This window comes from Chroicocephalus ridibundus, chromosome 3 (assembly GCF_963924245.1).
Source record: "Chroicocephalus ridibundus chromosome 3, bChrRid1.1, whole genome shotgun sequence".
NCBI classification, from domain to species: domain Eukaryota; kingdom Metazoa; phylum Chordata; class Aves; order Charadriiformes; family Laridae; genus Chroicocephalus; species Chroicocephalus ridibundus.
In genome coordinates this window covers 78,400,914-78,422,891 of record NC_086286.1, presented here as the reverse complement: position 1 = coordinate 78,422,891, position 21,978 = coordinate 78,400,914, and the positions used below count along the sequence as shown (strand labels likewise).

General features: G+C 39.0%; 1 protein-coding gene across 1 annotated transcript in view; it reads left to right on the top strand.

The window, feature by feature from the left end:
* CDC40 (cell division cycle 40) overlaps window positions 1-21,978 on the top strand; it is a 45,922-nt gene that overhangs the window by 12,095 nt on the left and 11,849 nt on the right. The window contains exons 3-10 of the mRNA XM_063329793.1: window positions 595-724; window positions 13,654-13,737; window positions 15,724-15,863; window positions 16,488-16,584; window positions 18,039-18,178; window positions 19,626-19,700; window positions 20,340-20,385; window positions 21,785-21,886. Of these exons, the coding sequence (XP_063185863.1) occupies window positions 595-724; window positions 13,654-13,737; window positions 15,724-15,863; window positions 16,488-16,584; window positions 18,039-18,178; window positions 19,626-19,700; window positions 20,340-20,385; window positions 21,785-21,886 (814 nt within the window). The remainder of the gene's footprint in view (window positions 1-594; window positions 725-13,653; window positions 13,738-15,723; window positions 15,864-16,487; window positions 16,585-18,038; window positions 18,179-19,625; window positions 19,701-20,339; window positions 20,386-21,784; window positions 21,887-21,978) is intronic.

Sequence of the window (21,978 nt, the reverse complement as noted above, 5' to 3'; positions counted from 1 at the left end):
TCTCAGTGAATTGCATTTGTTTGTATTCACTGTTCTTTTCCCTAACCGTGGTATGGTCAGGAAGACTAGCATTTGTCATCTCACAAGAAGAAAAGCAAGACAGGGTTTCATAAGTGTATTTCCTGGAATAATACAGCGAGTCCCCAGTGCTTTTTAAGTGCACAAAAGTATTCTTGGCATTGTAATTTTCGTATTAAGTACTTGAGTTTAGTAGGAGCTGATATCTCTTTCTTGATATCTCCCCCTTACAAGAGGTAGTATGCTGTGGGTTTGTCTTCTGAATGCTTGTACTGATCACATACTGAATGGCAGTGTTTTGTGTCAAGTAGTTGATATTGATTTGTCTTCTGTACCACTAATACAGGCTAGAAAGTTCAGTCATGAAACGAGCTGTTCAAAGTGACTGTGTAAGCAATTGCTGTGTAAAATAATAGAGCAAGAAGCTTATTCAATAGCCATAAAGAAATACAAAGTTGAAGTAATTTTGCGTTACAGATTTGGAAAGACAACTCTTTTTCTTTCCTGAAAAAATGCAGATACATTAATAAGAAATTAGTAATTCTGATGTACTTTCTTTTAACGCTATTGATGTAGTTTGGACCAGAAAACCCATTTAGAACTCAACAGATGGCTGCACCTAGAAATATGCTTTCTGGATATGCAGAACCAGCTCACATCAATGATTTCATGTTTGAACAACAAAGAAGAACATTTGCAACCTATGGTAAGTCCCTAACAGTAGAATTGACCTCCACCTTTATTATGCTCAGGTCAGACAAAGTAAGTTGTTCTCTTTAGAACAGTTAATAGGACTGCAAGCTCTGTAAATTGCTTTTTAACAGACTTACGAAAATGGGGAAAGGTCTTTGAATGAGAATCTATATGGCTGGAGATCATAATATTTATTTGGGAAATCTCATTTTGTAATTCCCTTTGAAACTGTAATCAAGTGTATGACCTCCTACCAAACCCCTCTTAATTAATCCTTCCATTAGTTATATCAGTGTAGAAAACACAAATCAAAATTTCACACTTTTAATATGACAAATAACTGTAGATCTGTTATGCAAATAGATTCTTTCATGTGATTCTAACTAAAGGTAGCTCTCTCAAAGCCAGGAGGAAGCCTTACTGAGTTGTCACATTCTTCAAAGCGGTTGACTGTAGATACGAGCTGAATTAACAGGAATCAAAGAAAGTGGGAATGCATTACTAAAATATTCTTAGCAAAGACAGGCCCAGAGGATTCTATATTGGTGGTCATTATAGTTGCTGCTTTCTTGAAGAACCTTTTCACTTGTAAATAGTTGCATTTGAAAAATGAAACATTTGAATTTTGAAGAGGCTTGAGTTTCAAATAGACTCTGTATAGAATTGTAAGAAAAAATGATTATTTTTTTTAATAGGGGAAACATGGAAAGGCAGTGGATTCTAAGCATTCTTTTGGACGCATGTGAAAGAACAAAACTGCCATGTATTTACATATAATGGGTTAATAATTTCTGTCTTAAACTTGACTGCAAGAGCTTGTCTTGCAAACATGAATCTTTGTTTTCAGATCAAGTATCACTTTATATTCTTCAAATTCAGTCTATTAGGCAAGTTGTGATACTTCCTGTGTAAACTTAGTGTCACAACACTCAACTCTCTGCACAAACAGACCTGTGTCTTTCTTTATTCGTATTTACATTCAAAATACTACTCCCTGCAAACTATCATGCCTCAAAATCACCTCCCTACACACGAGTCCTCTTAAATTCATTAACGTTTTATTCATGCATGAATTTACTTACTGCATTCTGTGATGGACGAGATTGGAACTTTATTGCTAAATCTGTGGGAGCCATGTATTACAGTGAAACCTGCCTGAAATCGGAGACTATAACATCCCCAGTTTCTCTTCGTATTTGGGTTTTATTAGAGGTTTTCCTGTAAATGTTAAAAACTTAAATGTATTTAAGACAGTTGTTTGGGTTTTTTTCTTTACAGTTTTAGCTAGTAGGTACTTTTCACTGAGTTGTTAGGATATGGAATATAAGCAAAATGCCAATATTAAGAAATGGATGTCTAGTTCCGTAGCATAACTTTTACATACTTGACTGCAATTTTGATGTTAGAACTTGACAGACAATGCAGGTAGGAGCCTATTCAGGATCCGAATAGACAGATTAGATTTTGTTCTGTGAAATTAAATGTTGCGTTGTGTGGGTTGTGTATTTTGGGGTGTGTGTGGTGTAAAATAAATAATGGAAAAAAGAGTCTGTAGGCATATAGTGTTTGGTTTGGTGGGTTTTTTTGTTAAATTTTATTTAGGGGAAGATAGAACTAGTGTGTCTACTCAAAGCTCCTGCTATTGCTCTATATCATCAGCGTACAGCAACTGCCTTGAAAGCTGTATTACAAGAGAGTATAAAAATATGTTTTTAAGACTGATAACATTGGCAAATGTGCAACTATCATATTTGGCTTCCTAGAAATGTACAATAGATAATGATCTGGATACGGTGAAAATGGAATTATGAAAAGGCTGAGATAGGCAATTTAAACTACAAGAACAAGCACTGAGAAGCTGAACCTGGAGCTAGAAGATGCAGTAAATGAGCATGATGCCCTGGCTCACTAGGGCACTCCTTTAAGTTGTCAGAAAGTTGCCTGTTGAAAAATTCAATGCTCTCTTTTCCATTTGGAAGCAGGTAGTAAATATCTTCTCGGAAAAGACCAGATATAAAACCGCAAGTATAATTGCTAGGCATAAGTCTAAGTCATACATGTTTTTAATGACTAAGTCATAACATATTGGAAGAACAGAGAGTAAACCTCTTAATTAAAAGCTTCAGATCTTGAGACTTCTGGCCTCTGTTAGGCTGTTTAGCTAAGGCAGGAGGTCTCAGACAAATCTGCAATGGCTAGCATGTAGATAAGCAGTGACTATAAATGAAGGACAAGCGTGGTAGGAGAGAGAGGGGGTGGTAAATGAGATCATGTATCCAAAACAGCTCAACTGCTGCAGAGTCTTTCAAAAAAAAAAATAGTTTTGTGTATCTTAAAAGTTAATAGTTAATATATATTCAGAAAACCCAGATATTTTTGGCAAACAGTCTTTCTCATCTGCTTCTCTTGCAGTAAATATTTACTGTCAAAAGTACTTTTTCCTTGTGATGCTTGGATAGCTCAGAACATTCGTGCTGCCATTGACTGAGGGTCCTTCCAGCCCTTTATTGTGTTAGACAGGGGGCAGCAATGAGCAATGGGCATCTAGTGAGGTGTAGAAGAAAGAAGCAGGTGAATAGTGATACATCTAAATACTATTTTACAATGTGTAGTCTCAACCAAGGGCAAGGTCTCTATTAATTTTCAGTGAATTTGTTGAGTTTGTTTGGGTTTTCTTTTTGACACATTTGTCCATCTGCTTCTTGAACCCATGTAATTTTTCTGTGTATGTAGTAACCTGTTGCAGGCAATTCTGCAGCTTACCAGCACCTTGTGTGAGGAAGTACATCTGTTTTGAACTTGGAGAACTTAAGAACCTTCTAGTTTGACTTGATATCCCCTAGTCTCTTGCGTTGCTCATGACACCATGAGCAGTCATTTCTTATTCATCATTTCTGTGTCACTCATAATTTTATAGATCTTGGCCATAACTTAATTTCAGTCTGCTTTTTATCCACCTGAAAAGATCTGGTCAGTCTTCCTGTTCCTCTGTTGCAGCCTTTCCCTGCCTATGGCTGTGCTTGTTTATCTTCTGTGTCTCTGCTAGTTCCACTGTATCGTTCCCGAGATGAACAGCAAAGCAGCGCGCAGCTTTTAACATGTCGTCTCACCGAGAATTTGTTCTGTGGCTTATGAGAGGCTTTTTCCCTTCAGTTTCTAAGAATTCTTAACATTGCGTGTTTCTCTACGGCTTTGAGTAACTTCGTAAAAGCTACTTGCTCCCTTATTCCAGATCGTTTATCAATATGTGGAACAGCATGGATCCTCCAGCAACTTTCCTGTGCTGTGGAAACTAACCATTTATTCTTGCCAGTGTTTTAATGACTTTTAATCAGTTGACCATGTAAAGATCTGTGGGTTTTCTGAAGTGTCCTTGAGGCACCCTGTAATCAGTCTAACTTGGTTTGGTAAAGGTATCCAACATCAACCAAGCTTTGCTCATTCACGTGATTGTCACCTCAGAAATATTCTGGAGGTTTTGGCATTGTAATTTGCCTGTACAGAAAGCTGTCTTGTCTGCTCTGCTGCGAGATATAATGCTCATCCAAGTGCCTATTCGTTGTTTTCTTTATTATAGTTTCTACTGCTTGAAACTTCTAACCATACAAATGTCTGTCTGGTTGACCTGAAGTTCCTCAGTTCTCCTCTGAAGCATCTTTTGAAAGTTGGCATTGTATTTAATACGTTCCATTTCTGTCATATTGAGGCAATATTAAGTGAGAGTTTTTGCACTGTGGTTCGGCTTTAGATCTCTTGGATGACTACCATCTGGTCGCAGTGTTTTGCTACTACTTACTTGATTCTTTAGTCTCCTGACATTTCACTTTAAGGTAGATATTTTGTCATGTTACCCATAAAGAAAGGTTCTGGTATGGGAGCCTACCCAAGCTCCTCCATGGTGAACATGTGCTCTCTCTTCATTCCTTGGTCATCTGTTGGCCTACATGCTCTCTGGTATGCTTTCTGCCCCTGCAGTTTTTGACAAAGGACAAGTGTCAGTGTCAGTTTCTATACCTTATGTGATTTGCTCCTTGCTTTTTCTGGGGTTTTTTGCTTTTTTTTTTTTTGTTGGGGAGGGTGGGGGGGGAAGCTGGAGTGGCTGCCTTACTGTAGTATTTACTTTGTCTACTAGAATTTGTTCTTTGTATTTTTCACATTTGGATGCAATTTTTGAAGAATAGTTCCTTATTTCTAATAGTTTCTCTTTACATACTGTTCAATTGGGCTCACTTCCTTCTGGTGTCTTTAAAGTCATCTTTTAATAGCTGGCAGGCATTAGCTCTTTTTCTCCTACCTGGTGTCTTTGAAGTGTCCCTGCATTTGGAAAAGGCTTTAACCCTTTGATGCTCACTTTCTGGTCCTTTTTAAAATCTTCTTTACTTAATATAGCTGTTTTAAGACTGAGATCGTTGTAGTAAATGTTTTTACAGCTTTCTTTGCTTCCTCAACACTGTTGATTTATACTGCACTATGGTCATTGCTAAAATGGGTATCCTTAGAAAAAAAATCTTAAAACTAAGTTTCCTGCACTGCTTAATTGCTTTTTTTCCATATGACTCTCTAACATGACTGCTTCATGGTACAAGTACATTGTGTAAAAAATGCTGTTTTCATCACATTGGAGTGTGAGATTTGCACAGTCTGCTACAAGGAGGTGACTAAAATATGTCATTATTACTGTGCTTCTTTCCCAAGCACATGTTTAATCTCTGCTACCATTTCATGGTTGTTGCGTCTTCTGGCTGAACGGTCAGTAAGGGAGTCTTGGCAACTGAACTCACCACTACTTAAACCTGGAATTTCAATCCAGAGGATCCTTTAATGCTTGTTTAGACTATTAACTTGTTAATCTGATCTGTCTTTAAGCTTTCTGTAGCATATAGAATGTTTTTCCCCCACTGGTATAACCATTTTATTTCTGTATTCTTTCTACCTGGTAAAGAATGAATTCTACCCAATTATGTCAGTATTGTCCAACCAATTACATTAGTTTATGAATTTAAAACAAGATCTTCCTATTTCACTATGTATTATTTTTAGCCTCTGCTATTTTTTATGCATGCTTGCGTTTTTCATTTCCCTGCCCTCAGTTTAAATAGGATTCTGTGCTTGTTGCTATCCCTGTTATCTGAGGTTTCAGATTTCTGTGCTACCTTTTGCTTAAGGATATGGCTTTTTTGAGATAGTGTGTCATTCCAAATTGCTTATATTTCTTTACCTATTGGCTATCCCCAACTATTCCATCAAAAAAGCACTCTTTGAACGTTCTCAGTACCAATAACCTTTTAAATCTACCTATCTCAGTAAGGTTGCCTTCATTCCAGGAGTTTGGAGAGATAAAGTTGATGCAGGCCCTGGAGATGTTTTCCACATTAGGGTTAAGATCTGTAGCTTCTCTTTGCAGTAAACAACCTCTTGAAAATGAGCTGCCCTTCTAGAATGTATTTTATACAAATTCACAAATACCATAGCATAATTGAGTCACTTTTGTACTGTCTCTCCGTCCATGAAAAACTGAGGAAGAGCATGCCAAATGCAAACCTCGTGTCTCTGACAGATCAACCAGGCCTCAGCTTCTTTATCAAGAATGTGTCTGTGATACCAGTGTTTGGAAGCAGTCAATCTTAGACTGCTCTAGTCATTCTCTTTTTTTTTTTTTTTTTTCTTTTTTTTCTTCCTAGACCCTGGATTCTTAAGCTGTCATTTCATCCTTGACCTCCAAGAGGTTGCAAACCCGTGTTATTGTGAAGGCAGACCTGCTTCTCTTGTCTTTCAGACTCCCCAGAAGGAGTCAGGGGATATTCAGGTCCTGTATCCACAAACAACAGCTTGAAACCCGTGATCTAGTTAGATCTCTTGAGTCAGAATTGCTTCAAGGTCATTCCTATTTTTATACTATCCTGCATGGGTTTAAAACCTACATAAATGTTGTTGTTGCAGTTTTTTCACGAGTGTAATAGTTGAGATTTTATTGATACTACCCTGAACCTTTTGTGCTGCAAATTTAAACTATTTCTTATATTCCCTTCAGCATTCCTATCAAGCCATGGGTCGTTGTTGTCTCTAATGTTTCACATATTGAAACTACCTTTGGTCCATCAGTTTTTCACCTTCTGTCCTTTGTCTCTTTTTAGACTGACAAGCATGTTTCTTCAATCTTTTCTAGGCTTTCCCCCACCCCCAGTATTTTATTATTCTTGTTACTCTGAATTTTCTTTAAAATACATTGCTTAGAACTGGACGTGCTAATCTAGATTAGGCCTTGCCAGTGCTCTTCCATGTTTTATATAGTTTTTCCTTTGCAGTAAATCTCAGATTTCTTTTTTCTTTTTTTCTCATTGATGTCAGATACACTTAATTAGTCTATCAACACCACTACCCTTGCAGCCTGTATTATTTTCCACCGTACCTAATCAGTTGTTTTATTTTTTTGGTATTTGTCATTCAGCATGTCTTTTCAAGTGAAATATTTCACACTTGTTTTTGGTGTCAGCTGCAGGTTTTACACGTATGTGATGCTTTGCTGATGGCATAATCCATAAAAGTATTGAATAAAATAGTCCAGGCAGGCCATTTTATAATCTTGTATAAGATCTTCCCCCAGTTTGGTGGAAAGCCATTAATAATTGCTCTGTGAGAGCTGGACATTTTTTTTAATTGGAAATCAGTTTTGCATCTGCAGTTATAGGTAATCTACCCTATTTTGGATCCATTGATGTAAGGCAATCTTCTTATATAATTTTCAGCTATTAAAGAGAAGGCTTTCTCTCTGGAAAAACCGATTTCTCTTCACAATCTATTATGATGTAAATGGCCAAAAGCTTAACAAGCATTATTTTTCTAATGTTGTCCTTGGAGCATGGCTAAAAAGACTAGGAGGTCCTAAAATACAAACACTTGTTTATTCTTTTGTATCTGTACTCTCAGCAGAAGCAGTCACTTTTCTTGAAAAGACCCTTTTGAGCTCTGTTTAAAGAAAAAAAAAAAAAAGACAGTATACTCTCCTTAATTATATGTGCATATATAAATTTTCAGTGTCGAGTGGAATTACAGATTTTTTAGATGCTGCACACAAACTGTTCATGAATATGGTAGAAAAATAATTTCACAGCTATTACAGCATCAGTACTTGTCGTCAGTGGACTGCTTCATTCATGCAGCATTTAGTATTTTTAAATTCTCTCCGTCACAAGATATTAGTGTCTTATTAAATAAGAAACAATCTCCTGTCCATGTATCTCAAAGCTCTTTTTGAGTATTCAGTAACTTGGTTATATCAGGATTACTTCATCAGTAAGACTGGTATTTTAAGAGCTTAAAATGACTCTGGCTTGGAAATAACATTTCTGTGTTTTTTTCATCTACTCATGTTACATGCAACACCTGCAGTCGCTATTACCTCTTTCAGTTGTAGGCGCTTTATTCTCTGATTACTTTGATCCTGCGGAGAGGCCAGTGCAGTTGGAATGGGTCAGTCCAGCTGCCTTGTTCCACATACCTGAGCTACCTTGGGTCTCTGTACGCCGCATTTGCACAGTACGGTGTAAACATACCTTAATTAGCTGTCTTTCTGGAACGCACATCAAAGTCTGCTTATTTAACCAACCATTTTCAGAGGCACTGAAATTATGGATGTAGGTGGAATTGTACCTTTCCTTGCTAAAACGTAGCGTGAAATATCTGCCTCCTAAATACAACTGAAGGAGACGTAGGAGTCAGGGCACATTATATGGCATACCAACTGAGTAGGATAAAAGCAAGCTGTCTTTTGCAGCTGCGTTTCGGAGTCCCAGCCAGAAAGAAAAGATTCTCTTTCACATATCCACTAGAAAGTAGAAATTGTTCCGAGCTTTGCTATGAGAATGATGCTGGACCAAATTCAACCCCTGTAAGAAGTCTCCGCTTCCACGGGAAGCCGTGCTCAGCCCTGGGGCCCTATTCATTAGAATACTGTCCCTCTTTTACAACTACCAAGCAAATAGAGTCCCAGAGACTGTGTCAATACAGTTGGAGGACAAGTAAACCACTGTATTGATTTTGACATAAATCCAAAGTATTATCTCTCTGCTGTTAACAGAAGCCTTATAGCTTGGAAAATAAGTCATTGAAATAGTGGCTTAATAAAAGCGGCAGTTAAATTAGTGAAAGTCTAATTGCAGTGTCTGCTCAGTTTGGTTATCCATGGAGGTAAATCCTAATAACAGCCTAGAATACCTAAGCCAAACAACAAAAAAGGTTGTAGTGGGAATTTGTATTTCATAAGAGGTCATTGGTATATATGTCTCTCCCTGTATCACATTCAGGGAGCATCTGGGCATATGTTGTTCCATGACTGGGTCTTACCAGCTTTGAAGCTCCAGAGTTGGTCTGCATATGGATTGCTCCATTTGTGTAGGAACACTTGCTGTGTTCTTGGAATGGCTCTTCCACTAATTTCAATAATAAATTTTTTTTCAGCATCTAAAAATAAATGAACTGGACCATCATCTAGGACAGTAGTCTTTCTGAGAAATGGTTGGGAAGATGATATAGTGATGATATAGTGAAGATGATATAGATGATATAGATCACATAGCTATAGTGCTGCCATGGATGCCTATAGGCTCTTCAGGAAGGATAGGCAAGCAAGGAGAGGCGGGGGTGTGGCCCTGTATGTTAAGGAGTGTTACGAATGCTTTGAACTTAATGATGGTGATAATGGGGTTGAGTGTTTATGGGTAAGAATCAGGGGCAGGGCTAACAAGGCGGATATCGTAGTAGGAGTCTGTTATAGACCGCCCAATCAGGATGAGGAGGCAGATGAAATATTCTATAAACGGCTGGGAGAAGTCTCAAGATCGCGAGCTCTTGTCCTCGTGGGGGACTTCAATTTGCCGGACATCTGCTGGGAATACAATACAGCAGGGAGGGAACAGTCTAGAAGGTTCCTGGAATGTGCTGGGGATAACTTCCTGACACAGCTAGTGAGAGAGCCAACTAGGGAAGGTGCCCTGCTGGATCTGTTGTTTGTAAATAGGGAAGGTCTTGTGGGGGATGTGAAGGTTGGAGGCTGTCTTGGGAACAGTGACCATGAAATGATAGAGTTTTCAATTCTGCGAGAAGCAAGGAGAGGGGTCAGCAGAACTGCTACCTTGGACTTCCGGAGGGCGGACTTTGGGCTTTTCAGGAGCCTGGTTGACAAAGTCCCCTGGGAGGCAGTCCTCCAGGGCAAAGGAGCCCAGGAAGCCTGGGTGATTTTCAAGAAGGAAGTCTTAAAGGCGCAGGAGCAGGCTGTCCCCATGTGTCAGAAGACAAGCCGTCGGGGAAAAAGGCCGGCCTGGCTAAACAGGGAGCTAGTGTTACAACTTCGGGAAAAAAAGAGGATCTATGGCCTCTGGAAGGAAGGGCAGGCCACTCAAGACGACTACAAAGAGGTAGTGAAGCTATGTAGGGAAAAAATCAGGAGGGCTAAAGCCCAGCTGGAGCTAAACCTGGCTTCTGTTGTCAAGGACAACAAAAAAAGCTTCTATAAATATATTAGCAATAGGAAGAGGACTAAGGATTATCTCTGTCCTCTAGTAGATGGGGCCGGCAACATAGTGACCAAGGATGAGGAAAAGGCTGAGGTACTTAATGAAGTCTTTGCCTCAGTCTTTAGCAGTAGGACCAGTTGTTCCCTGAGCACCCAGACCCCTGAACTAGAAGACAGGGATGGGGAGCAGACTGAAGCCCCTCTAATCCAAAGGGAAATGGTGAGGGACCTGCTTCAGCACCTGGAGGTGAACAAATCTATGGGGCCGGATGGGATCCACCCAAGGGTATTGAAAGAGCTGGCGGAGGTGCTCGCCGGGCCACTTGGTATCATTTATGAGCAGTCCTGGACAACCGGAGAGGTCCCAGCTGACTGGAGGTTAGCAAATGTGACACCCATCCACAAGAAGGGCCGGAAGGAGGATCCGGGGAACTACAGGCCAGTCAGTCTGACCTCGGTGCCTGGGAAGGTCATGGAACAGATCCTCCTCAGTGCCATTACACGGCACATGCAGGAGAACAGGGTGATCAGGCCCAGTCAGCATGGGTTTGTGAAGGGCAGGTCATGCCTATCAAACCTAATATCCTTCTATGATAAGGTGACCCACTTAGTGGATGAGGGAAAAGCTGTGGATGTTATCTACTTGGATTTTTGCAAAGCTTTTGACACTGTTTCCCACAGCATTCTCCTGGAGAAACTGGCTGCTCATGGCCTGGACAGGTGTACTCTGCGCTGGGTAAAAAACTGGCTGGATGGCCGTGCCCAGAGAGTGGTGGTAAATGGAGTTAAATCCAGTTGGTGTCCAGTCACAAGTGGTGTCCCCCAGGGTTCGGTGCTGGGGCCGGTTCTCTTTAATATCTTTATCAATGATCTGGATGAAGGGATTGAATGCACCCTCAGTAAGTTCGCAGATGACACTAAACTGGGCGGGCGTGTTGATCTGCTTGAGGGTAGGTTAGCTCTGCAGAGGGATCTGGACAGGCTGGACCGATGGGCTGTGACCAATGGTATGAGGTTCAACAAGGCCAAGTGCCGGGTCCTGCACTTGGGTCACAACAACCCCATGCAGCGCTACAGGATTGGGGCAGAATGGCTTGAAAGCAGCTCGACAGAAAAGGACTTGGGAGTGTTGGTTGACAGCCGGCTGAATATGAGCCAGCAGTGTGCCCAGGTGGCCAAGAAGGCCAACAGCATCCTAGCCTGTATCAGGAATAGTGTGGTGAGCCGGATTAGGGAAGTGATCATCCCCCTGTACTCGGCACTGGTGAGGCCCCACCTTGAGTACTGCGTTCAGTTTTGGGCCCCTCGCTACAGGAGGGACATTGAGGTGTTGGAGCGTGTCCAGAGAAGGGCTACAAAGCTGGTGAGGGGCCTGGAGGACAAACCTTATGAGGAACGACTGAGGGAGCTGGGGTTGTTTAGCCTGGAGAAGAGGAGGCTGAGGGGAGACCTTATCACCCTCTACAACTACCTGAAAGGAGGTTGTAGAGAGATGGGGGCTGACCTCTTCTCCCTGGTGACAAGTGATAGGACGAGGGGAAACGGGTTCAAGTTACGTCAGGGGAGGTTTAGATTAGATATTAGGAGACATTTTTACACTGAAAGGGTTATTAAACATTGGAATAGGCTGCCCAGGGAGGTGGTGGATTCACCATCTCTGGAGGTGTTTAAAAAAAGGGTAGATGGGGCACTGAGGGACATGGTTTAGAAGTGGCTCTTGTCAGGGTAGGCTAATGGTTGGACTCGATGATCTTAAAGGTCCCTTCCAACCTCAACAATTCTATGATTCTATGATTCTATGATCTCCTTTGGCTATTGGGATGATGTTCATAGGTTCTCAACTTGTGCAAACCCAAGCGCTTTCATGGACCATTGGTCTCTGTGGTGGCCTGGGTAATCTCCCACTGTTCATGGGAGTCTCTGTGAATCAACAAAAACATAAGAATTAGACTGAATGCTGTAAGATTTCTTTGATTTTGTGTGTGTGATTACTTTTCCCAGTGATTTCATATCTTCATTGCGTCTCCACCCCCCACCCCCCCTTTTTTTTTTTCCCTTTCTGATACAGAGAAATTCTCATTGGGTCTTCAAGGGACATTTTGTCACTTGAATAATATTTAATAAAAATTGGTGATATGTCCACCAGGGTGCAGTCTTTCCAAAAAAAAAAGCCATGGTGGTCAGTAAATGTTTAGTGCACCTGTTCCTTGGAAACTAGATGAGTTTATTTGTCTCTTATTCTCATAAGATCATGCTATCCACTTCAGGAGAAATGGAGAAAAACTGTAAGATATGCATATTAAAATTAGAACCTCAGTATCAAAAATTGTAAATATCCTCAATATCTATGAAATGCTGATACATTTTATAAATTATTTATAAGAGTAAATCCAGCAGTTTTTGTTGTTTGGCTTGGAGTTTTTTTAATGAGATTGAATAGCTGTAATCAGGAAATGAAGAAGTGAATACTTAATTCTTTTAAAAATAAAAGGCCATTGCTGCTGCCTTTGATACTATCCACGTTAGTTAAAGCAACTGCTTTCAAGTTGAAGGAACAGGCTTTCACAACTCTGGCAGGAGGAGGATTAAATAATTTCGGCAGGGAGAAACAGGATATGCACAAAGCCCTAGAAAACTTCAATTGCTTTTATTTTTTTTTTCCCCTATCTCTGTCCTCTTCCTTCCAGCTGCTGCCATCCCCAGGACTGCCAGAGATGAGTAGCGCTCACTTTGACCCAGCAGAGGTAGTGGGCAGGGGCCAGAGGCTGCTGCAGAAGCCAGAGGGTTCTCTGTGTGCAGCAGCATGGGGCTGGTTTCAGCGTGACTTATTGCCTTTGCAGACCAAGGAACAGTGCCCCGAACTAAAGCAGCATCTGTTTAAAATCACGTGTCACTAACAATAAGATTTTGAGCTAGTCTTTTCCCTTATGCTGTGTTACAAGAAGAAGAGGTTGCTATGGCATTTCAAAATCTCGTGTTTGTATAACAGCAAACTGCTCTGAATTCAGTGCTGACCTCGCTTGGAGCAGGGTGTTGGGCCAGGGGCCTCCTGAGGTCCCTTCCCACCCTCCTGAGGTCCCCCCTCCACCATTCTGTGACTTTGCTCCCCGTGACTACGCTCCCTTTGTGTCTTATGTTAACTGTTGCCTATTATATTTATTTACTTCTCTGTTTTGTGCAAATTTAAGCATTCTGGCAGCAATGCATACTCAAAGACCTCATGGTAATGAGTAGTAGTTTTGTAATAATACTAATACCCAGGACTAGTGAAAACTGGATGGGATTTCAAAGTGTCAACCTTTCCTCATCCCTAGCTCCTTGAGAGCCAACAGGAAAAAAAATCACTGAATATGGAGGGGGGGGGGGGAATAAATGCTGTACAAAACTAAAAAACTTGATATAACAGTATTTTATTTCTCCTCTTGGTCTAGGTTATGCATTAGATCCCTCAATAGATAACCCTGAAGTTGCTACCAAATATATTGGTTCAGTAGAAGAAGCTGAAAAAAATCAAGGTAAATAACCCAGAATGTCATATAAATTACTTGCAACTGATGACAGTTACTGTTTCTTCACTAAGAAATGGAGTAGGTGTTGGCAAAGGAATGAATTATGAGAGACTTACCTATGTCCAAAGACAGTGAAAGATGTGTTCCAACCGTAATGTGAGGAAGGAAGAGAGCTATTGGGGGGCTTTGTTTTCCTGAAATAGCAAATATTTCAGGCTAGGATTTGTAATTGGAACCTAGCATGTGCCATTACATGAATAGAATTGATCTGTATATTTGAAACAGAGCTTTTTGGTCTTCCTAAATTCTGTCTTAGCTAAAATTGTCATATGGCTGTATTAGGATACTTGTATGTTGGGCTAATCACCTTACCTGTGCTACTCGGTAGCAAACTGATCGCTCTGTATGCAGCCTCTAGCGTCCTGTTGGGAATTGCATGTTATCGCTGTTTAGCAGAGTTAAGCTGTTTGGGTTATTTAGAAAAGAAAAAGCATTGGAAGGTTGCCAAATGGTAAAGGCATAGCGTGCCACTGGGAGGATCGACTACCAGAGGCATGGGGTTTGTAATTAATATTTTGATGCAAGATATTTAACACTCAGAATGACTTATTTGCATTGGAAAACTCTATCTGTGTAAACTTTACAGTTATACTTTCCCTTGCATGTCTTTTTTCTAACATCTTATTCACATGTGTATACAAAGGTTCTTTATTTCTGTGTCCTCTTCCATGGAATATATCTGAGGTTCTTTCCTTCCGAAGTAGGTTAAAGAAAATAGACTTATTTTGGTATAGCAGCTACAGGCATTAGACAGAATGGCTAAGATGAAATAATTTCAAAAATTAAAAAATAACCTTTTCATAATGGAATTTTAGTAATTTATTTTAAGAAAACTTCATTAATGTACGAGTCCATCATGTGTCACTACTTAAATTTTTACATTGCCTATTTCCCTTTGTTTATACAAAGCTCTTTTGGGCTCTGTTGCACTAAGTATTACTGATGCTCTAGGAAAACATTGTTTGAAAATTACACATAATTGCATATACAACCTTTTGAAAAACTTTTAAGTCATTATTGTAACATCTTTTAACTTCATTTTCTTTTTTTTATCTCATGTCTATATTGCTTAATAGTTTTGACAAATGAAATTCTGAGGGCACAGCATTTGTGGAAAGCTAGCATTTATATGAAAGGACAAGGTAGTGAGTGGTTGGAGGTAGATGACTGTGTCAATGGGAACAGACTTATTAGTAAGGCCTGTAGCGATAGGACAAGGCGTAATGTTTTTAAACTAAAAGAGGGTAGATTCAGACTAAAGGATGAAATTTTTTATGATGAGGGTGGTGAAACACTGGGAACAGGTTGCCCAGAGAGGTGGTAGATGCCCCATCCTTGGAAACATTCAAGATCAGGTTGAATGGGGCTCTGCGCAACCTGATCTAGTTGGAAGATGTCCCTGCTCATTGCAGGGGGGTTGGACTAGATGACTTTTAAAGGTCCCTTCCAACCCAAACTATTCTATGATTTTATGGCATTTTACTAAATTAAAATACACGGTTGGGGTTTTGGGAGACTTGTCTTATTTTGGGGTTTGGGGTTTTTTTTTTTAGAAACTGAGAGGTGAGGAGGATCAGAAGCCAATTGTTAGGACTCTAGTCTTTCAAACACTGCACTGTTTAAAGTATGAAAATTGATGTATTCGTACAGTCTGCAGACTTATTGTTAAAAATGCATGGGTACACGCATGGTTAAATTAACAAACCATGACACACAGTTTAAGTGGTTCCTCTGTTACTGTACATAATTAGCTGTGTTCGTAGTTAGAAAAGTTAGTGATGCTTTGGCCAATTTTGCTCAAACATTTTTTCGATTTTGCTGTGTATTGGAAGGAGTGGTGGTGGTGGTTTTTTCTTTTACACTGGCTATGATATGACCTATGATGTTGTATTCTGTGTTAGCATCTAGGCAGTGTATTGTTTCTTTCTTCAGGTTTAACAGTGTTTGAAACAGGACAAAGGAAAATTGAAAAAAGGAAGAAATTCAAGGAGAATGACGCATCTAATATTGATGGTTTTCTGGGACCATGGGCAAAGTATGTTGATGAAAAAGAAGTAGCCAAACCATCGGAAGTAAGTATTGCTCTAATACAATAGATACAAATTGTTAGTACATTGCAGTGGCTTCAAACAGCGATCCAGCTGCACCCGTAGTTTTTCCAAGCAGAAGGTCCATGCTATGCTTTAGGGTGATAGAAGCATTTCAGGTGATACATCCAAATAAAGTGTTCCGAATATTCTGCGTTCAATTATTTGCAGGACTGTTTGGAAATAAAATTAATTGCATCTGTGTGCAGTGTGTGGAGTCTAATTAAAAGATGTTTATAAACAGAAGTAGTTTGAAAAGAACTGAAAGTAAAAGTTTTTTAAAAAAGAAAAAAAAATAAACAGAAAAACAATTACCTCCCCAAAAAAACCTCTCTAACCAACATATATCCTTTTTGTTCAATTGGTGTTACTTGGCTGTAGTCTACAAATAAAAGATAATATTTAATTCTTTTAAGTGTACATAGCTATTTAAATTATTCTGGTTTTGATAAAGGTATTCTCTTTATTGATATTTAGAAATATTTCTAATCTCGTTTAGGAAACAAATGTGTTCTTAATAGTAAGTAAACAGTAATGCAGTTCTGGATTTTGTTATGTGATTCTGAACGCTGAATTTTTAAAAGTCAAGATCATGTTTTATTTTTCCAGGAAGAACAGAAAGAGTTGGATGAAATAACAGCTAAGAGGCAGAAGAGAGGAAAAGTAGAAGATGATAAACCTGGAGAGGAGAAGACTATATTACATGGTAATGGCATCTTTCTGCCTGTTCTCATTTTCTTGCTCACTGTGTTTTCTTGCCTGCTGCGTTAATTAGTAAGGATGGCAGACAGCCTCAGCAAAACTGCTGAGGCACCTTGATGTTTCTGTATTGGAGATAATAGCGCTCACGGGCATAAGCGTAAAGGACAGGGAAAGAGATAAACTTGGACTAATTCCACTTCATACTGTGAAGAGCAGCGTGGAAATGTCATCTTTCAGGGTACTGTTTTATTTATTTATTTTTAATGGTACTAGATGCATATATCCATTTCCTACTTTACAGAGCAAACATTTTAAAGTTATGAGTTTGGCTTAGTTTCAGCTTCAGAATTACTGCAGTTTTATGTGTCAGTACTTTCATCAGCAGGTAGTGCTTTGAGTTATGGCTTACATACAATTTAGAAAATCACTTGGACTTTATACTTCCTCAATTCTAAATGTAAATGTTCTTGCTGTCATACTATGAATAATTGTGTATCAAATAATCATCCTATGGAAGCCTATAGCATGTGGTACCTGCAAAGAAAATGGTTTCCTAATTAAGTAAAATTAAGAGATTTCTGGATACTATTATTTCAACTCTCTGCATGCAAAACAGTTCTGCCTGATATTGCTTGGCACAGATAGTTGTGTAAACTGAGTCTCTGCAGCCAGGCTTACATGCACAAGCTGGAGCATCCTTTCTTACGTGCGTTAAAGAAGTGGCAACGAGGTATGCGTTGCCGACATTAGTACTTCATTCTGTTTATATGTAGTAGATCGTGACAATATTTATTGAATAGTGATGAGCATAACAAACCTGAAATTTTAGCCATGGAGCCTCCTATAGAATAATTATTTTGTACCCAGCTTTTCGTGGTCTCTACTTGAAGTTTCACAGTGAAAGACCTTACAAGATAAACTTTAATTTTTTCAAACACAAACATTCCAGAAATATGCCACTTTGTAGACGTGTGTAAACAAGGATACTGTGCAGAAGGGCACTTGTACAACCAAAACTGCCATAACAATATCCCCGAAACCAAGCAATTAATCAGTGCATAGCTTAATGTCATGGCTATCCACCGCCAGTCTACTCTGAAATACCCATTTCCATGCATAAAGTTAGTGTAAGCAAACCCTTGTTGGCCTGAGGAACTCTCTTGCCTTTGATGAGTAAGACGTGTAGGGGGGAGATTGTCTTAATATTCAGATTATCAGATTCCAAGCAGATTTTGCTGAAATGACTTAATTTGAGCTCAGCTGAGCGCAAATAAGATTCCACATCTGTGTTCTATGAAGCTGGGTTTTCTTTCCCCCACCTGTGCCCGACCCTCTTCACAGCAGAGCAGCTGTGTTGAGAAAACCCTTAATTGTGTGTGGCTGTTGAGCCTTTTGAAGATTATAACCTTTTAAAATACAGGCTCTTGGATTCTCAGAATTCTGTGTTTACCTTTTCAGTTAAGGAAATGTATGACTATCAGGGGAGATCTTATCTTCATGTCCCTCAAGATGTTGGAGTTAATCTCCGTTCTACAGTGCCACCTGACAAGTGCTATCTTCCAAAGAAACAAATCCATGTGTGGTCTGGACATACAAAGGTAGGAAGTCCTGTTTGTGAGCGTGCATCATAAAAACCCACTTCACTTTGTGTCTGAAGCTAGTAACTTCTGTAATAGTGAAGTATCAGTAGAAGGAAGGAGTATTTTCGTCTTTACCACAGTATGCATGTAATTGGTTGCATTACATGCTCACAGAAGGTGTTTGCCTGCATATACTTTTTCACGAACATAGTGACTGCCTGACCTCCTTTTAAGGAGCAAATATTATTCAGTTACTTCTCTAGGATTTGGAGTTATTTCCTAAACTACTACATGAATAAGATTAAGGCTAGTTCTAGAGATCCCTGAAAATGCTTTTTCTTTCTAATAGTAAAAGTACTTAAGGGCTATTTCATATCAAACTTATGAAAAGTTACATAAGTTTTGTGATTAGGATGCATCAGCATTACTGGGTTCCCAAACACAGCTGTTACCTTTGAGAGGTGTGCCCTGTTAAGAGTTGTCTTTGATGATGCTACTTAACATTTACAGTTTCTTCTTGTGCCAGAGACTATAACTATATACGTAATTTTGGTATTAAAAAAGTGTTTCACTTAACAGGTTTGTAAAGCTTATACTCTTATACTGTGCTGCACTGGACAGCACCTCAATGAGATCTGAAAGATGGAAGAAAGGAGGACACAGGGTTAGCTTTCACCCTTTTTCAGTTGAGTCACAACTCTGAACTCAATTCTTTAATGATTGCTGCATCAAAGAGCTTGTAGCTGCAACTCTCAGTGCTGTCCAGAATAACATCTCCTCCCCAAAGCTCTAGTCACTCCTCTGCCTATTATGCTATTAGAAGAGACTGATGCATAAAATAGCTTTTTCCTTCAAACAAGATATGGATAACAGTATCAATAAGACAAGGAAAAGAAAGATGGACTGACAAATCTATAAAAGCTGGGGGATATAAGTAGACAGTGATAGGGAGGATAAAGCACCCAACTCCAACCAGGGGTGGGAGGAACTGGATGGAATATGAATAGAGTAATTGACATGAAATTGAAAGAAGGGACATCAAACTGACGATCTGAGTTCAGTGGGTAGAAGCCACTGGTAGTATATGTAAGAAATGGAGCTGGCCAGAAAGTATTTTTGTGGAAAAATTCCTCACTTGCCACACCTGAAAAGACTTGTTATACAGAAACAGTCACCCAAATGCACAATTTGTATTTCTTTGCTGTGTTAACCACAGTAATGGTGTGAGTGTTGAAGGAGGGTATAAATAGAGCTTTTGAAGCAAATCAATGTGTTGCCAATAACAATTGGTCAAAAAGCATCGCTGTTTCTAAAATGGAATGTGGGTAGGTTATTTCTTCTCAAGATACAGTATTTGTATATTTTATGAAGATCAGCTTTAGCTTTTTCCTTAGAAAAGAGGGCAAATGAACTGAGCAAATATCTAGATGTTCCACTTACTGTTTAATTATGTCCTTATTTACAGGGTGTCAGTGCAGTTAGATTGTTTCCTCTCTCTGGGCATATACTGTTGTCTTGCTCTATGGATTGCAAAATTAAGGTGAGTTATTTTTCTGCTTTTACATGTATATTTTATACTATCATTTAATACAGAAAATGCATTTTAGAATACTTAAACATTTGGTACTTCTACCAAATACCTTTTGTCTGTGTTGCTTTTATTTTTCTTACTTGAATTTTAAATTATAAATTCGTTGGAACAAAGAAAGATATTATACACAATACCGTGGGTGTTAGAACAGTGTTAATCATTTAGTAATAGCATTTAGAGAAGGTCACAAGTTCCTCATGTTACTGCCTTTGTTATTATAATAATTCATTTTCTGTGAAGCCTAGTTTTACAAATAGCAATAGATTTCTGCTGAAGTGTTTTACTGAAGCATTTGTGGTCTTGAGGTAATCTCATTTGAGTCCAAAATAAATCATATAGAAAGCTGATAATTTTTTTTTTCTAGCAAAACTTTAGGGCTTTAAAGGGGATTATGGTGTGGGATTTTTAGTTATTTTAAGGGGGTTTTGCTAGCAAGAAGGTGATAGAGCATTCTTGTGAATTCCTGGGTAGATAGTTGTGATTCATCAGTAGAAGGTGTTGCCGTATATGTTTGCGCTTAATTTCAGCATCGTTATTGTTTAACAATTGACATCTTTTCTCCCCATCCCTTTTTTTTTTTTTTCCAAGCTATGGGAAGTATATGGCGATCGAAGATGTCTACGAACATTTATTGGTAATAGTCTTTTTTTTAAACTGATGTATATTTAAAACAACTTAATGGGAGGATATGATTTAAGTTAGCTTATGAATTTATCGTAGAGAGGACCTGTAGGCATCCAAGGCAAATGGTATTCAGTATGATCTTGGCAGTAAGAACTGAAAAAGGTGCAAGTTTTTAGTGAACCTTTGTCCTTATTCCAAGCAACTTAATGTTGATGTATAACACTTTATGACCCCTAAACCAAAACATTAGTGTACTGCAGTCATCAATACTTCATGCAAGACTCCTTTCCAAAGGTGAAGTTGTGAAATTAAATTGCCCCATCTTCCATGTTGAGAACAGCAGCCCTCTGTATTTATGCGGTGAGGGCATCTCATGGTCTTATGATCCCACCTGAAACAGGTGGTCTCTTCTGTGCTGAGTTTCTAGTGCAAAAGCATGGGGATTTTTTTTTTTTTTTTTTTTGGGTTCAGGTGCTATCTTTGTTCATGTGACAGGTGCTTTATAAAGCAGATAGCTGAGAGAGAGAAAAATACAGACTTCTTAGCAGCCTTGAATGCAGAACAAAAGCAGATGATTCTCCTTTCAGAATGGGAACATTTCTAGAACACTGAGTGAATATATGTTGAGCAACGATAAAGAAGTCTCTTTTTCACCTTATATTTCTGATGACAGCAATGTGGCAAAGATGATGGCTCAAAAAAGGGTCTCTTTCAATAGACTGCTCTTTCTGAACAGTTTGACTGTTTTTCTCAAAAGGTCCTTATTATCAACGAGATTCACCTGCTATTTTGCTATATTTAAGTGCCAATATTTTAACTAAGAGATGTCCTACAAGTCTGATGCAGCGGTCAGATGAAAGTATTGAGGTTGAGGGTTACGAAGGTTAGCACCAGATGAAAGCATTCTTAATTTTCTGATCTGATATTTCCTATATTTTGTACCTGTTTTCTAATTTTAAATGTTTCTCCTTTAAATACATCTCCTGTACTGTTTGTCTCTCCTCTTTTTCGTTAGATGCTGACATTTATTACAGTGTTTTAGACCTCTCTTGCAGTTCTTAAGTGTGACCAGAACAGTCTTTGAAGCCAACAGTACTGAAAGTTCTGCTTGTGTAACAACTTATGAGTGATGCGCAGTGGTTGGTGCTGTGCAGTGCCAGTGTTTCTCTCCCCAGTGCTTTGGAGGTGCAGGGGTTTTTGTTTGTTATTCTCATCATTCTTTAGGAGTTGCTTTTTCTTTCTCACTTGAATCTTTCTTTACTAGTGCTCATGAAGAACTTCAGTAAGTGATTTCCTTGTTCTCTTTGCATTGCTAAAGACTGGAGCATTTAACTTGAATAATGTTTTTGAAAAAAACGGTAATACATGAATGGATAAAAGTTTATCATCACATTTTTTCTATCCTGTAGGACACAGTAAAGCTGTTCGAGACATCTGTTTTAATAATGCTGGCACTCGGTTTCTTAGTGCTGCATATGACCGCTATCTTAAACTCTGGGACACTGAAACAGGTAGGCTTGTATTTGTAGATGCTGTTATTTGGCACTATGTTTAATTAATAGTAAATATCAAGATATATTATCAGTCAGTCAGGATGTTTCCA